Consider the following 18,922-nt stretch of genomic DNA (forward strand, 5'->3'; position numbering starts at 1 on the left):
TGTTGATTAAGGAAATTATATCTAGATTTGGAGTACCACTAACAATATATTCTGATAATGGATCGCATTTCACTCATGACATCCTGAAAAGAGTCTATGAAAATCTAGGAATAATACCAAAATATCATGTGCCATATCCCCAAAGTTCAGGCCAAGTTGAGCATGTGAATAAGGAAATAAAGACTATGGTAGGGAAGCTCTGTGCTGATACTCATCTCAAATGACCAGAGAGTCTTCCCATAGCTTTGTTTAACTTACGAACGAGGCCAAGAGCAGATTTGCATTGATCATCCTATGAAATGCTCTTTGGACATGCTCACTACAAGCACAAACTTGTAAGACAATCTATACATCTCTCTTAGGAGGAGATTGTCAACTTGCTTCTTACTTAAGTGCTTTACAACAAAGTCTAAAAGAATTACATGAAATGGGAGTATTAATTCAAACCAGTCCTTTGGATTATTCTCTTCATAATTATGAACCAGGAGATATGGTATATGTAAAAAAAATTTGCTAGAACATCAGCAACACAGGAAAGTTGGTTAGGTCCTTACACTATTGGGTTGGTTCCTCCATCTTTAGTAAAAGTTTTGGGTAGATATTCTTGGTATCATTGTTCACATATAAAATTAGCACATGGTATAAATAATGAAAATGCACAAATCATTGAAGAAGAAGGAAATGAAGAGATTACAGAAAGATAGAATCATCAGTCAAATTGAGTCTGCAGTCAAAAAGATCAGTAAGTAGAGGACCATTCCCACAGAAGAGGTTAGAAGAGGACAATGCAGATGAAGAGGAGAATTCAGGAATTAACTGACATTGATGAAAGATGGAGAACTTAAAAATTTAGAAGACTTTGTGAAATTTGCAATGAAGAGGATTACAGGATAAATGGACTAATGATTTTATACTTTGGGTAATGTGTTATAGTATATAATAACATAGCATTTATTCACATACAAACACAAATATATTTCCTACTATGGAATGGCAGGATATTCAAGAGGAAGTAAGGGTAAGTTATGTAGCATACAACAGTAACATAAATCTTATATAACAGTACACTGACATTTAAATAGCAAAACAACATGACAACAAAAGTAACAACATAAAAAACATAAACACAAAACATAAAACATGGTTAGGTTACATTGAATCATTACTTAAGTGAGTGAAACAATGTATATAGTTAAGGTACTAACAGTGTTATGATTAGCTATAGATATGTTATTTATTGTGACCACGAAAAATATGGTTTTCAAGTGAATTGCCAAAACTGTAAAGATAATTTTAGTGTCTCAATTTTTATCAAAAATAAGTAGTCACCATGGGAAAAATTCCCAAATATGAAATACCCAAATCAGCTGGGTTTTATGGAGATTTTAATTAATATGAATGAAGGAATTAAGAGAAGGGAGAGAGACAGAGTAAAAGGAAATAGTAGGAAAAGGCCTAGGCCAAATGGCCTAGGCCTAAGCCTTAAGAGAGACTAGTCACTCTTTTATTTACTCACCACAAGATTTTGTCCCAAACAAAACTCCAACTAAGTTCAGAGAGCCAGCTCCTCCATACTAACTCCAAACTACAACTAGTCTGAACTTCCCCCCTAAGTTCAGAGAGCCAGTTCCTTTTAAAGAGAAATTTCTCCTATGTCACCTCCCCTAAATTTTCACATCTACTAATCACAGTAGACGTTTTCCTAGGACTGCCCATTCTTAGTTCACAGCATTCTTTAATAAACACCTTCTCTGGGTAGACTAAAACTTCACACCTCTTTTGTTAAGCTTGCTTTTTGTAAGTTGCTTGAGCTTTTAGTGATTAATTTAGCCTTTATAGGTACTTAGCACCCTTTTGTATTAGATCTAAAAATAGACCTAGCTTAAGGTTTTAGTTTCACTATAAGTATGAGTTGGGGAATTTCATTGTTCAGTAAGGAATTTACAACTTTATCTTCCCCTAAGGCACTGTCTAAGTATGGGTGGAGTAATGTTAAAATTCCCAATACATTCCTGATCAAGTATCTTCATTTGTTACAATAAGGGAATAGCTTAATCAGATCTTCTGAAGTACACAGTCTGAGCAGTTTTAAGATTCACATTACTAACAAAATGTAGTTATATACTTAGATTTAGTTTAGGTATAGAAATTTAGTTAGGAGAAGTATTTTGAAGTTAGGTAAAATTAAGTAAGATAAGGTAAGAAAATTAGATACTGACTTGCATTGCATCATACATTACACAACACAAACAACATATGACATCACATATCAAACAAAATTGTAGATAAATATATGTAAATAGGGTGTATAATAGGATTATAAATTAATTGTATTATAGTGTATGTAGATGTGTAAACTACGTGTAAATATGAAGTGTACATAAGTGTATATATGTGCACATATGTAGCATATGTGTATATATATTGTGTATATATATAAATTATGTACATAGCTCATTGTTACATGTTTTTGCATAAGTGAGTTCATTGTTTGGTTTAATTTTCATTGTAAAACTTATGCAATGTTGTGTTTATTGTGATTTTCAAAATTTTTTCTCTAAGTTTAATGTTAATGTATTATAACTAGTACATTGTTCTCTTTTAGCTGATAAGAGTATTTTAAGTTTGATATTTGCAAGGAAGTTATGTTCATCTGTTTGTAGTTATTTGCTATTCTGATTTGCCTTCTGTTTGACTTTTGTATTTGTTCATTATTTACTCTGTTTTCCTTTTCCTTTTTCCCTTGTTACAATTCCTTAGAATAGGTTAGTGTAAGTTAGAGTAAGATTGAGTGTAGGTTGTTTGTTATTTTGGGTAGATTTCTTAGTTTAGGTAACTAGTAAGTATTTTAGATTGTGTACAAATTCAAAAATCGTGTTCCCAACACGATTTTTGATTCATAAAATAGGGGGGAATTGTGATAATGGATGGAAAGGTTTGTAATTTGCAAAACTGTGCAAAAACTGGAAAGTGCAAACTTAGGTATGATTGACAGTGGCATGTGATCAAGGGTCAGCCTGAGCTGGAGGATCTGGGAAGGCTCCATTTTGCCCCAATGGACTTTTCTTCTAGGCTCCTGAGGAAGTCAAGAGGAAGATCTGAAGAGGATTTCCCGGTATTGAACTGAGGAAGGGTTCCTGTATCTAGCTGCTGGCAGCATTCAGTCTCACTTGGACATCAGGACTTGCTTGGACATCTAACAAGATCCTGGAGATAACTGGTTTTGGACCCCTGCTGTGATATCTGGGTATTGTGCTAAGTTCTTGTAGTTTAGTAACCTAGTTAAGCATAGTGTTAGTTTTTAAAATAAGAATAAGCATAAGTAAATCCCTAAGCCCTTATTCCTTTCCCTTCCAAAACAATAAAGTAGATTTTTATATGTTTTTTTCCTCTTGTGTTTCCCTTACCCAAAAATCTTATTGTAACAATACCCTTTGATTGGGTAATACCACTACTGGGTATGTATACCAAAGAGATCATAAAAATGGGGAAAGGGTCTACTTGTACAAAAAGATTTAGAGCAACTATTTCTGTGGTTGAAAAGAATTAGAAATTGAGGGGATGTCCATCAATTGGAAAATGGCTAAACAAATTGTCATATATAATGGTGATGGAATATTATTGTGCTATAAGAAATGATAAGCAGAATGACTGCAGAAAAAGCTGGAAAGATCTGCAGAAACTGATTCAGAGTGAAATAAGCAGAACCAGAACATTGTATAAAGGAACAGCAATACTATACATTGACCAACTGTGAAAGACTTCCCTATTCTCAGCAAAACAATGATCCAAGATAATTCTGAAGGACTTAAGATAAAGAATGTTATCCACCTCCAGGGAAAGAACTGGTGGAGTCAGAATGCAGATCATAACAATATTTTTTGATTCAGTTTATTTGTTTTTATTTGGGGGTTTTGGTTTTATATGAACATTCTCTTACAACAATGACCAATATAGAAGTATGTTTTGCATGATAATACATACATAAACCTGATCAAATTGTATACCATCCCTGAAAGGAGGCATAATTTGGATCTTATAATTTTGAAAAATGTAGGTTGGAAACTGTTATTATACATAATTGAGAAAATAAAATATCTTTTAAAAACAAAACAATAAAAACAATTTGGTGAAACTCTAAAATGTAAAAAGCAGTACTCTGCCTAATTAAGTTGTCTATATGGTACAAAAGGTAATCTTCAATGTTATCATTTATTTGTTTATTCAAAGATTATTTATCAAATGCCTAACATGGGCTAAGCATTATGTCAGGACCCAGGTTTATTCAAAGACAAAAAAAGGGGAAAAGTCTCTGTTCTGAAGGAACTTAAATTTTATCAGGGAGAAACAATATAAGCAAAACTAAAGATAAAATTACATAACATAAATATAAAGTAATTTCTGGAGGAAAGGGTAATAGCAACTGAGGTACAATGAACAGGATAGGTCCCCAAAGGAAATGCCACATGAAGGAAACTAAGGATTCTTGGAGTCATGAAGGAGAGAGGAGAATATTTCATGCATGAGATACAAGCTGGTTATAGATAGCAAATTCACTCACCCTTCTCTATCAAGGACAGAAGTTAATTGGATTATGTTCTATGGATTATTAGCTTTCATTGGAAAGAGAGAGAGACAAGTCTCCATGTCTACAGCCCTGTATAAGTCTGGAAGGCCAGGTCATAGTGGCTATAATGTAAGGGTCCTGGAATCTAGGCCCTTCCTAGTTAGGTGTGTCAACAATTGTTATAGTGTGACTGCATACACATGTACATACACACACACACACACACACACACACACACATGAGTATATAACTATTTAACATTATAGAGAAAGCAATTTTTTCTACTTCGACATTAGGAACTTGAGAATTTATAACTAAGAAGTAATTAGGAAGGAAGACAGGACTATTAGAATCAATACTAGCAACAATTACTTTTTTAAGGAGCACTTTGCTGCAATATCTGTATTCTAAAAAGTGGGTATATCAAACATTTACAAACAGAAACTACTCATTAATAGACATCTATTTAAAATGATTACTTTATGAAATATAATACTTAATTCTCCTTAGCTTATGAGTTCTCTAAACTATTAAAGATATATGACTTGCTTAAACTAATTTTACTTCATATTTAAATTGCCAAATAAAATTATACAAATTACAAGCCATAAGAAGAAAAAAAAATCCAGTATTTAATTGGGACACACATATACACACATACACACATGCATATAGTTTTGATAGGGAATTTAAATTTCTAGTTATAAATGCTTAGGTACATGTACAAACACAATTAGCTGCTTGTACAAGGAGAAAGAAAAAATATGTGAAGTGGCAAAAAAAATTTTGGTAAATAATTCTTAAAGTTTGATGAACAATTTTGAGAGGCAATATTCAGTTGCCCTTCATTGACTACAAATCTTCAAAAGTAAAAGTAGTTTTGAAAAGAGGCTTCAAATGTGTGTAATAAGAAAATAACTACTTATTTGGAGGTGAAAAAAATTGATTGAATTATAGGAATAGTTATTACAGACTGAATAAGTTAGCTATCTTAGAATTATAAAATGAAAACATTTTTACTCTATGCATAGCATTATTCTTTAAAATCAAAATTTTCAAGTTTCAGGCTCTGTTCTGTATTTGAAACCATATTCCTTCCTCATTCCATATACCATTATGTATTCAGCACTATGTAAAAAAAGGCAGTTAGATTAAGACTTAAGTATCAATCACAATACAATTTTCCAAGTGGAATTTTGGTTCAATGAACTATTAATTGAACCCAGTGCTAGAGGATGATTTCTATTTTTTCCCCCATAGTAGAAAAAAACAAAAAAAACCAAACCTGTTCCCTACATCTTAGAATTCCTTTTATGTAACCTACCACTACCAATATTGCAATAATATTGCTTCTACCTACTGACTTCAAAAAAACTCCCCAAATCTTAATCAACAAATCAAAATATGTTCACTTTGGTGTATGCATATAGCACAGCAATATTCTCATTAAATTACATAAAAAGTATTTACTTAGGTAACAATATGGTCAAATGTCTTACATCTCTCTTTGTTTAAAAAATAATAACAATAAAAGACATAAAAAGGTAAATACTATGATACTGTTAAATTCCAAAAACCTACCTTTGGAGAAGATGAGAGATCTGCTCCTACAGAAACAACAGCATTTTCACTTATCCTTCCTTCTGTCTTTGGAAAGCGTCCTGGTGGCTCAGGTGCCTTTCTTTTCATTTTCTTTTCAGATTCTGGTTCTGGAGCTGGAGTCATCCAATTATTTGGAGTAGGAATTAGTTTGGGTTCATAAAAAGGATTTGATCTAAATGAAAAGATAAATATTTTTAATAATATTTTAAGATTTTCTTAATCCTATGTGACAACTATACTACATCCTATATTTTTATATCAAATTATAGTTCTCAAAGTATATTTACAAATATCTCATTTTATTCTGGAAACAATCTTACAGGGTAGGGAGGACAGAGCTTGTATCTGGTTCCAAATCCAAAGTAACTTCCATTCACAAAAATAATAGTTTAATACTCTGCAGTAAAACCAAATATTAACTTAAACAATACAGAGGTAACATCGAGAGTTGAAAGGGTACAAGCCATGGAGGCAATTTAAGTCTTTATCTGACACATTCTGGCTTGGCCAGACAAGTCATTTAATCTCTCAGTGGCATAGGCAACTTAATAAGACTATGTTAAGGTTGAATTCTATATACTGTTATCACAAGACTAGATAAAAAAAAATAAATCTTACGGCATTATCACATTTAATTGAAAAATTCAAATTTATTGATATAATTATGAAAGTTTCTAATTTAGTAGATTATTTGGTTTCCAATTACATTTACACTATGATAACAGCTTAGCAAAACAATACAAGGCAGGGAAATGATTTATATAATACAATCATTAACTGGTCTTAGTTTAATTTTTTCTTTTAATAAACAATAAACACCTCTTAAGAAATATAGTGAAGAATTTCTGAATCATGGAGGCAAAACAATGGTAGACTAGATACTTTCTCTATTCCCACAACCTTTCAAGCCTCTCCAAAACATAATTTATGTGCCAAAGATAAAAGTAACTTCAGCTGTTTCCATGGTCTACAATACTCAGAATCCAAAAAAAGGTATTAAAAAACCAAAACCGCAAATCCTGGAACTAATATTTACTGACCCTAAACTCATTTGGTACCTCTCCCTTATCTCTCCTACTACTGGCAGCAAATATGCTTTAATAGACCCTAATACACAACACAATTTTAAATCAAAACCCCCTCATAGTTTAGTGAGCAGAACCATAAAAGGTCATATAGTAACAAGAATATTATATGATGATCAATTTTGAATGACTTGGCTATTTGTATTAATATCCAAGCCAATTCCTTATGATTCCTTAAATGCTGTCCCACCTAGAGAAAAAGAACTGATGGAGTCTGAATGCAGATTGAAAAACACTTTTTAAAAACTTTATCTTGTTTTTTTTTGGGGGGGGGGGGCTATTTTATTTTGTACCATATCTAATATGGAAATATGTTTTTCATGCCTGCACATGTATAATATAATCTACATAAAATTGTTTGCCTTCTCAATAAGGGGAAGAAGAGAGAGGGAGAAAGAGAAAATTTGGAACTCAAAAAAAATTTAAATAATGTTAAAAATTGTTTGTACATATAAATAGAAAAAATATTTTTAAATTTTCAATGATGGTCCCTGTTCCTCTTTCTAGTGTCATGGAGACATTGGCTCCAGACTGAAATTTTGCTCAGGTCTTGACCACTAGCTTAACCACTGTCTTTGAGAAGCAAAAGCCTGCCAGGGACTGAATCCTTAAAGTACTAGCACTGTAAAGTGCTAAACTGCCAATGTTAGGCTAGAGAAATGAGGAATAGAGGCATGGGGCCTGGTCACCAGAACAAGACACTATGTGTGTGAGGGTTTATACTCCACTAATGAGGGGAAAAGCACAGTGTTCAGTTTGGGTGAGTTCTGCTCACCCAAAAGTCAACTGGGGAAAAAAATCAAAGCTGGTGAACAGTGAATTGCCAAAAATGTAAGGCTGAGAGATTTTTAGATCCAGCACTTAAGGAAAACTCAGTCAGAGATGAGAGAATCAGGAAGTGGGTGACATGAAAATAAGGAGAAGAGAGTAACTGAGAGTACCAGAGATTTCAGGAAGAAGAAATCTCACAGACCTTGAACAAAAACAGATGAATATAGGAAAAAATGTCACAGAAGGAAATATGGCTTTCAGATCTAGTGAGCTGACATCCATATATGAATAAAAATTATAAAAGAAAGGAAAATGATATAACACATAATGAGATAGAGGACTCTATGGAATTTGAAGAGACCATGAAACTATAACATGATGTTCCTAAGAGGCTTAAATAAGAAATGAGAATTATGAGATTAGAATTTATGTGCTACCTAGCAAAAAATGGGCAGAAAAGAAAAACTTGAATCTGCAATGGCAAACTTCACCAAAGAAACAAAAGAATGAACAACAGACTGATAAAGCAAATATATACAAATGAAGGATAACCTGGAATAAAAGAAGCAAAAAGCAAGAACATTAAAAGAAGATATATTCAATATGTAAGCAAAACATATTAATCTTAAAGTATCACAGGTCTCTCAGAAGCAGTGGATAGAACAAAAAAACCTTAACATCATAATGAAGAAAATAACAAAACTGTCTAGAAGTTTTGAACATAGAAAATAAAATTCCAATTGTAAGAATTCAGTTCCTCTCTGAAAAAAAAACAAAACAAAAAACAAAAAAAAAACCCAAACTCATGGCTGCAAATTCCAAAACAAATTTAACAATTCAACTTAAGAATAATTATGCAAGCCATCAGGAGAAAGATACAAAGAAAAGAAGATTCAAATAACTCAAGATTATTCCACACCTACTAGAAAAAGGAGGGAACAGAATAACGTATTCCGAGCAACAGAACCTGGAGTGACCTATCCTGAACATCTGAGTTTAATCATATAAGCCAAAATACGAATGTACAATATCCAAGGGGAGATGGATATATTTTTAGAAAGAAAATCAGAACTGAAGAGATTATTTGCTTCTCAAACATCTCAAATAACAGAAACATAGGAGGAATGAATAAATGCGATAGTGCGGAACAGTAATAGAATGATAATAAAAAGACCAATAAGAGACTTCTTTCTAAATGTACATTTTAAAAAATCTCCTCTATGCTTTATTAAACTTCACCCTTATGAAATAAAAATGCATTGAGATGAGGGTGGAGGGTATCCCACAGAACTTCCCTAGTTGTGGGATGGAGAACTCTAGAAAGACAGGCAAGACTAGTGGCCCATTATTCATAGCACCCACAGAAAGCAGGAGATGTGGAGAGGTGCTGCATGTAGTAGGCACTGAAACACTTATAAGGTATGTCCATTTCCTTCCCTTCTTTATTTTATTCTTATGAAGTGCTTCCCCCAGGTCTGGCTGGAGTAAGGTTGGGAGGCAAACCTAGACAGTTAGGCACAAATCTTGTTAATGTAATAGTATAAAGGGGGATACGGATCATTGAGGACAGAACCTGACAATGCTTATAAGTGAATGTTTAATTTATGGGACAATATTATAACATGTAAGAATATGTTAAAGAGGGGGAAGGAATCAAGGGAGAGAAAAGTGTTAACTGCACTCACATCAAATCATTTTATCCTTACAACCTTAGGAGATAGTGTAAACCTTAAAATTCCTTAGACTTATAAATGTTGGAAATTTCACCATTGGGAAATTTTATAAGTGGAAAATTTCTTACTGATAGTCTATTGGAATGTGAACCCCATTGGCATGGGAGGTTCCTCCTCCTCCCTTCTTAAGATTACTTTAGGACAGAAACCTTTTGCTGAACAATGGAAAGGACTTTGACCTATGCTTAAGCATAGAACAGGAATTTCTTTGAGTCATGATTGATTTTAGAATTGATACAATGGAGATACTAGGAATCAATCTCCACCCTACTCAGTCCTAACAGGATTGAGGAAGGGCTGCAGCATAGATCAAAATTTAATTATTCCAATCTCTACCCTACTCAGGTTAACGGGATTTAGAAAGGGCTGTAGCAAAGGATCAAAGATTTAATTATTTGAAAATATGACCTTCAACAGACATGTGCAAAGCCAGAGACCTCTGGGCGGTCCTGGGTTAAGCTAGAGCCTCCATTGGCACAGGGAAATTGATGGACAGTGATTGGTAGATGTGAGAACTGAGGGGAGGCAACTTGGATGGTTTCCTTAAAGATAGAGGGGTCTGAAGACTCAGGGGGGTGGTTGAGGAATTTGTCTGAGTGGTTGGAGTGTGCTCTGAGAAGCTTGCTCTGAAGGAAGCTGAAGGTGGGGGCCTCTGAGACTGTTTCTCCATTTTGGTCACGTGAGTAATAGTGACTGATCTCTTTTCTTTGCCCCAGCTATGAAAGAAGGTGGGTCACATTCGCCTTCCAAATCAATCTTCATAAATTCATCTATGGTCAGCTGACTGGTAGGTGTATCCTCAAATTCTGTTAGCCTCTTTCTTAATGTGGATTCACAAACTTTAACCACTCGGATAACCTCTTTAACAGTTCGTCGGAAATCATGCATTCTTGCTGCAACCAGCAGTGCTGCTCCACAGAGGCCTGAGGGCCGTCGCCCTGTGTGCATCCAGTCTCTCTTCATCCTCTGAAGTAGTCTCAGGGCTGTCATGGACACCTCATGGTTCTTTTCTCCAAACTCCAACATGTGTGCAAAGCGAGGAATATATAGACACGGATCTATTGCTGGAGCATTGATGGAGAGTTCTCTGGCCAAAAGAAGAAATGTTTTCCCCAGCACATAAACATTCACCTGTAGAAGGTCACTGAGGTCAAGTAACATATGAGGTGTCCCTTCAGTGCGGCAAACCAAGTAAAGACATGCAGCAATGACATGTGCCATTTTTCTTCCATGTGTAAGATGTTTGCTCACTGCCATCTTGAAGAAATTAAATGCCGTGTCAAGGCAATGTTGATTTAATTGTAACTGATTTCCCAAGTGATGAATTTGACGCTTGCCATTCTGAAGGGTCTGGGCTCTGGATTCCTTTCCCAGGTTCACATGGAAGCCTCCTCCTACTGATGGAATTTTGCCTGCACCATCCAGGGAGACAAATTTCCATCCCTTCTCTCCCCTTTCTCTCTCCCTCTCTCTCTCTATCTCTAATTCCTTTCTTCCTCCTGTTTGTAATTAAACTCCATAAAAGGTTGACTGCTGACTTGAGTTTTCATTTAGGAATTACATAGCTGAATTCCTTGGCGACCTTAAATTAATATATATCAGTCTTTTAAAGTGATTTCCTTGTCACAATAGACACTATTATTGTACTCATTTTACCATTGAGAAATATTACATAAGCTTTAGGGTTGTTAATATACAAAATTGATTAAGTAGTCTGTATCAGTCTTGTAGAAATGCCCTCTAAAAGCTTTCGGTCAAGAATTCTTCCCTCCTTTTCCATATTGTGTCACTAGTATGGAGCCGATGCCACGACAGAGGAAGGGCTTGGGGTAATATATTTTTTCTTTATAAATTGATATTTTTTGGTGTTAGTTCAACCCCTTTGAGACCTAATTGATGATAAACTCATTTTTACTATCTTGACTTTTTTGCATTTATGTTCAATATCTCTAGGCCCTAGCAAATGGTTGATTTTTAGAAAAGTTCTGTGTGGTAGAAGTTGTACAAGCCAGTGGCAAAAATTGATTCCATATGTCATATTTCACCAGCAATTTGTTCAATTCCATATTTTTCCATTTATCTTTCCATTAGAAAACTGAGAAGGGGAAATTGAACTATAAACTTGGTATTATATTACTATGTATTCTAGTAATTCAATTAATGTTTTCTTTATGAATTTGTATGCTAAGGCATTTGGAGCATAAAATTTGAGTACTATACTGGTTTGTTTTTTAGTTTCTTTTGGCATAAGGTAGTTTCCTTTTTTATCCATTTAATTTTTTGAATGTTTTTGCTTCATCACATAGTATAATTGCAACCTTTGCTTTTCTGAATTCACTTGCTGCAGACTAAATTTTTCGGTCCTCCCAGTTTTATGTGTTTTCTGTAAGCAAAAGGGTATGGGATTTTCTTGTGCATTTTAATGAATTTAAGCCATTTACATATAAAGTTATTAAAATTAAGCTTATATTTTCTTCTATTTGTCTCTAATATATTCTTTCAGAAGTTATAGTTTATTTCCCTCTTTCGCTATAAACATAGTACTACGTCTTTCAATTACTTTTAAAAGTAGCCTTTTGGGGAAACACACACACACACATAGACCTCTAGTTGCCCCACTCTTCACTCCAAACTTTCTCCCATTTGTCATACTTTTGGGTTTGGAATTTGGCTTATTAGGTTTTTTTCCTTACTTGCTTTTATCTTGTCATTTAATTTTTCTCCCCCCCCTCAAACAGATTTCCCCCCTCCTCTTCATTTAGTCTTATGCATTAGTTTTTTATTTCAATTTTTTATGCTTCTTTCCAGAGATGATTTCTCTCCTTCACTCTTATTCAGCCTCCCTTATTTTCCACTCTAGAATCTTGTTTTCTCTAGTTTCTCTATATTCTCTGCATTCCTCATGGAATAAACATTTCTGAGATATCCATTCTAGATCTAGCCTCCTGGCTCTGTGCCTCTTTCTCAGAAAAATACCAATTTCTTCAAGTAACAAAGTGTACACTGACCCATGCAGAGCCTGCTCCCATATCCACAATTATTCAGTTCACACTGATCTAGATCTTCCCCTTCATTACCTTAACCAGGACATGCCACAAACTCTTTTCTATCCCTCTTGATACAGGAAGAGAGGGAAGGAGAAGAAGCATTTATATAGTGTCTTTTCTGCTAAACTCTATTTACAAATATGTCATTTGATACTCACAACTCTGTAAAGTTGGTGCTATTATTATCTTCATTGTATAATTTACAATTCTTATTTTATAATTTTACTTGGAAATGTTCTTAAGAATTTCATTTCAAAAAAATCTTTCTAAAAAAGTAGAATCATACTAGAAAGAATTAATTCTACTAATTGGAGCTGAAGTGATTTAAAAAAAACAATTTATAATAAAGTTACTCATGATTATTGGCATACTGCAATTTTACTTAGAAACAATAATCAACTTTTAATAGAAGGTTTGTAGCCAATCAAATCAAGAAGTCTAGAGTACAAAACCTATTTAAAGGATTATTATGGGGGGGGGGAGAGAGAGAGAGAGAGAGAGAGAGAGAGAGAGAGAGAGAGAGAGAGAGAGAGAGAGAGAGAGAGAGAGAAACTAGACTTAGGTGATTAAAAGGCAGCCAGAAAAACATGTGAAACTATTTCAGTTAGGTGACCAAGACTTTAGATACTCTTATTTATGTTGATGTTTACCAAATACAAAAGAAATGAGTGTAAATCAAAGCAATGTCAAAATAATTAGTTGGATATACTCTATGAAAAGGGGGGGGGGGGGAATCATCTAGTCTGAAAAAAATCTCAAATGTACCTGTCAATCTTACTAAATTTTACTGACAATCTTTTAAGTTATCTTCAAAAACTAAAGGAATTCTAAAACAAGTAAAAATAAAGAATAAGAAAAACAATCTGGAAAGGAAATTGCCTCTCTTTTTTTGTTCATTTACAGAAGCTAATGAACTCCCTACAGATTATTATAGAACTGTATGCAAGTTTTTCAGAAGTCAAATTAAAACTTTAACAGCAAATTCATGTTATTTTACTCTACAAGTGTGTCCAGTTTTAAGAAAGTCTCCATAAAACACTCAATTAGTAATAAATCAAATAAGAAGCAAGTATTTATATTCCAACATTATATCCGAATTACAAATTGATTTACTGCAATATCCTTCTTAAATGGCCAGGTATCCAGTTCATTTGATATTATTTGACTGATGAAAAATACATATATATGTATATTTTATATATGCTATGTATAAAAAGTATATATATAAAAAGAAAATTTTTTTGCAAAATAAAAACTTGTACTAGACTATTTTATATCAAATATATGAAATAAGATATAAAGGCAATTGACTTTAAAATGTTTTTATTAAAATATTTTTCACTGTAGTAGTATATTATTCAAGATTTGACCTTTATAATGTAACAGTACAAGAATTATCCAGCTAATGGATTAGATAAGTCCCTTGATTTTTGCCACCTAGTTCTGATAGCTATTTAAATATTTACATGCTTCCATCAAAGAGAAGGCAGTAAGGAAGCACTAAATTAAATTAATCCATTTCCAAAGTCAGTAAATTAAAATTTCTCTCAACCACACTTTCAAACTCTAAATAATAAAGAATCATAGATAGATTTAATTTTTACATATACTAATTTTGGTCAATAATATCATGAATTAGGTTAATTCTAGTGCCTAAATTTTTTCAAAAATAAAATTCTAATGAAACAATAATAATGATTTAAATTAGGAAGAAAAAGACAGTTGCATTCCCCCCCACCCCAAAGCAGCTGTACCAGGCAGTCATCAACCAAACTAAATTTTTAAATGGCACATATATAAAAATGTAAAGAACTATTATTATCTTTAAAGGATATTTAAAAAACAGAGGTAATCTTATAAGATTAATATCCAAGAGTGCTAAAGCCAAATACAAGGATAACAGCATTAGAAGAATATAATAATTCTATCTGTGACAAAAGTCATTGACTTTGAGAATAAAAATAATGTGAAAGGAAAAAGCCTCCCAGAAAAATACAATGAATTAAAATACTTAAATATCATATTGCACTAAACTTTTTCTGACTAAATTTGCACTAAAATCCATAGAAAAGTGACAATGAGTAACCCTAATCTTTAATCACAAAGGAATATAATCATCAGAATTTCAATGTCAAAAAAAAGTAATTTATTTCTAGAATGATATATTCTTTGTAAGAAAATTAAATAACATTGACATGATATTCCAAAAAGCAAAGGATACTAGAGTCAACCTCTAACATATCAAAAAGGTTAACCATTGATAACAATAATTTCCTATATCAAATGATGAATTCATCTCCAATCCTCCATTTAAGAAAGCGTCTCCAGCAGTCATTTTTTCTCCAAGCCCAGCTCAATCCATGATTACTGCATCAACTTTGAATCCTCTCATAGGTAGCTCTTTCCCCCAGCCTCAGCTTTTCAGTTCCCCTTTGTATCTGCATTTCAGTATATTCTGTTGTATCTTTTTTCATAAAGAATGCCAAAAAAGTTTTCTACTTCACTTACATTTTCCACCACATGGGAGTATGCTTCATTTTGTAGCTAAGTTATTCTTGGTTGGAAGCATTAATTTTCTAAAGTTTTAAAAAACTTTTTTTTAAGAAAAATTTAACAGCAATTCATTTTTTTCTCCTCTTATCTTTCCTCCCTTTAGAAAAAACCAAATCCCTTGTAACAAATATTTTAGTCATACAGAAAAATTCTCTCATTGGCTAATTAAACAAATTTGACACTCTACATACAACATCTTTTTCTAATGGATAATGTAGTTTATCATCAGTCCTCTGAAATAGGTAGATACAACACTGATCATATTACAACTTTCAAAGTGTTTGGCCTTTATCGTGTTGTTATTTTATAAAATGTTCTGATTCTACTCATTTCTTCAAAATTGTTTATTTTTAAAGTACTATTTTGGTATGAATTGTGTATTTGGTTGTACTAAATTCACTGCTCATTGACTCATACTAATCTTTCCATTTCTCTTTCAAAATCATCTATTCTCTTATTTCTCATAGCACAAGAATATTTTGCCATACTCATATATAAAAATCTCTTTAGCTCATTCTCCAATTTATGGGAGTCTTTGTAGTTTTCTTTTTCTACCCATAAGAAGAGTTGCTATAAATATTTTGTACATGTAAGTTTTTCCCTATTTCTTTTGAAATTTTCTTTTTTGACATATGAACTCATATGTCATGATTCTCAAATCTGATCTTTTTTATATTTCATTTAAAGATTTTCTCCCTTTAATAGAAGTTTCTACCAAGTTGCATGTGATCTTGACCATGGTTCCTTTGTACTTAAACTCTTTCTGGCTACTTACAGCTCTCTTCAACATATTCCCTGGCAACTGGATGAGGTCACATCCACAGAAACTATGGGAGACTATATTCTTGTTGTGTATATTTTCTGTTAGGGTAAAGTAAGCCTAATTTTTAAAATTATACATTGACTAGTGAGTGTCTCACTCTGTTCTAATGTCAAACTAAGAGACTGATGTTATTGGGTTTGCTTCCAACAGTAAAACTTACGAGAATTTATGAGATTGATGACCTGAAAAGTCAAGGTCTTCAAGAGGACATTGAAAAGTAATAAAGCAACACTGAGCATTTATAAATAAGTGCTATGCACTATATTAGCCAATAGAGATTCTTAAAAAAATAAACTCTGTTAGTTCTCAACAAGCTCACATCTTGTCCTGGAAACACTGCTTAAAAACATATTTGTATAGTTATAGACAAAATACAATTGAATAGAAAAAATACAAAATATGTATAAAATATTAAATATAAGATGGTAAAGGGGGAAATAACCCTAGGGGAAGAGAAAAGCCTTTTTTAAAAATTATTTTGAAACAGTAAATATAGTGTAGAAGAAAGGACTATAGTAGGAAACCTCAAAAGGCAGAGGATTAGGTCACCTCATTTCAATAGACAATTCTAGGACTTCATTCCTAATGACCCTTAGGTCCCCTTTGCAGATCTGTCTTGACACTCCTGTAATTTCTTCATAAATCTGCACTATAAGAAAAATTAAAATATGCAAAAAGCAAATATTATATATTTTCAAAGAAATAATTAAAATAGAATCAAAATAAAATTTCTAGTGGGAGGTATAGGAGCTGAGTAATAACTACATACCTAGAGTATTTAAATGGAAAAACAAACTCAGTAGATGTAATCATTCTAAGCTGTATACAATGTATACACACCCTGCAGTATTCCATAATCAAAGTTATGGCTAATGTTTTTATTTTTTAAAGTACTTCAATAAAAACTAGAATAAGAATTAATGGGTGTATCCTTTTGACTATTCCTTTTCCCACCTGAAAATCAGTCTTGATATGCTTTATATGAGTAAAGATAGTAAGATTAATGGCTAAGTTATATAAATACTAGGAATTCCACCTTTTTTTGAAGCTATATACATATGAGGAGAGGTATTTCTAAAATTGCTTAAGATAGTACATCAATTAATATCAGGGAAGAATATATTGCAAATTCATAAAACAGAGTCTATATGGAATTGAAAGGTGTAACTAGAAAGAACCTTAAAAGGTTGTTTGAAGAAAAGTGCTTTGTAAACTCAAAGATGCTACATGATTACATGTTATGAGCAGTATTTCATATGTGTGTATATTTTCACTAACAAGTAACAAAAGTCATGGTTTTCCTTTTGTCTTGAAGAAGCAATCTCTTAATTTACTTAAATGCACATACATATACATTACAAATAACTACTATTATTGTAACACTTTATTTATAAAAATGTTGTCCACACAACAAAACCACAGAGTGGGTAGTACAAGTAACCAAAATAAAATGGAATATTGAACACAAAAAGATAAAATAACAAAATTAACAAGAGGAAATAACCAGATCTCAGAAAGATTAAAAAAAAGTCATAAATAAACTACCAAGGAAAAATAATTCTAAACCTGGATGGATTTACAAGTGAATTAAGTCAAACTCTTAAAGAACAAATATTCTGCTACAAAAAATCTTTTTCAACAATAGAGAAAGATGGCACTCTCCTCAAATTGCTCCTCCAGAAAAATTTTAAGTCCATATTCCTGACGAATGAGAGGCTATATTACTATAGGAACTGAATCACTTTCAATTTTAACCTCTCATTATAATGAAATCAGAAGCCAAAAAGTCGACTCACAGATTCTCTTTGGACAGGCAACTAAAGCTGCTGGAAATATTGGTTTTATAACATGAATCCTAAAGGAAGGAAGAACTGCCACTTCATAAGCCATCATACTGTAGTACTAATGCTGAGTATTCACACACACACACACACACACACACACACACACACACACACACACACAAATCATTAAGAAAATAACTGCATCTGATGCTTCAAAATCAATTATAGAAGGGGAAGAGGTGGAGAAATTTTATGAATAACTTGAATGAGACACTATTTCAAATTAAATAAACACATACTTTAATACTCAGTGGCTTCAATGGAAAGGTAGATCCAGGAGAGTGATAAAATATAGTTGGAAAATGGGGTTCAGGTGCAAGAGATTAGAGAAAATAAAAACAGATGACAAAGAAGCATCAAGCCTATATATCATAAATACTTTTGTCAAGAAAGGAATTAGGTGATTGTGGATATAACAAGTACCAAATGAATGACCTCCCCTTCAAGATGAAAGTGATAATATTTTAATAGAAAATAATTTGTTGCTCATATCAGTGTCATTTCTACCTGAATATCCCAGTCAGATAATTAATATGTTAGAGCAAAGATCAAAATTAATAGAAAAGCTAAAAGAAAGAATAAAAATGACAAAAAGATATAGAATTCAATTGAAATAATTCCAAAGTTGATATCAATACCAATTATAAAAATTTCTAAAAAGTTTTATCTTACCAAAAGTTATAATAAGCACACCAACTAAGACAAGCCTAGCAACTACCTCCATCAGCAAACATTTGACCTCCTTGAAAAATTTGAAAGATATAGAAGGCAAGGTCAATAGTGGTTTGGAACATAAACTGATTTTATTTTTTTAATCCACTTCATCTTTGCTACCCATCGTTTTGGTAAACAAATAAAGAAAGATACAGCAGCATATATTTCACAGTAATAGACCAA

General features: G+C 32.6%; 1 protein-coding gene across 22 annotated transcripts in view; it reads right to left on the minus strand.

The window, feature by feature from the left end:
- The window catches only part of EHBP1 (EH domain binding protein 1), a 409,225-nt gene that overhangs the window by 188,820 nt on the left and 201,483 nt on the right, over positions 1–18,922 (minus strand). For all 22 annotated transcript variants that reach the window (XM_056813942.1, XM_056813943.1, XM_003339679.4 and 19 more), the window contains one exon: positions 6,149–6,341. In XM_056813942.1, the coding sequence (XP_056669920.1) occupies positions 6,149–6,341 (193 nt within the window). The remainder of the gene's footprint in view (positions 1–6,148; positions 6,342–18,922) is intronic.

The sequence above is a fragment of the Monodelphis domestica genome, chromosome 1 (genome assembly GCF_027887165.1).
Source record: "Monodelphis domestica isolate mMonDom1 chromosome 1, mMonDom1.pri, whole genome shotgun sequence".
NCBI lineage: Eukaryota > Metazoa > Chordata > Mammalia > Didelphimorphia > Didelphidae > Monodelphis > Monodelphis domestica.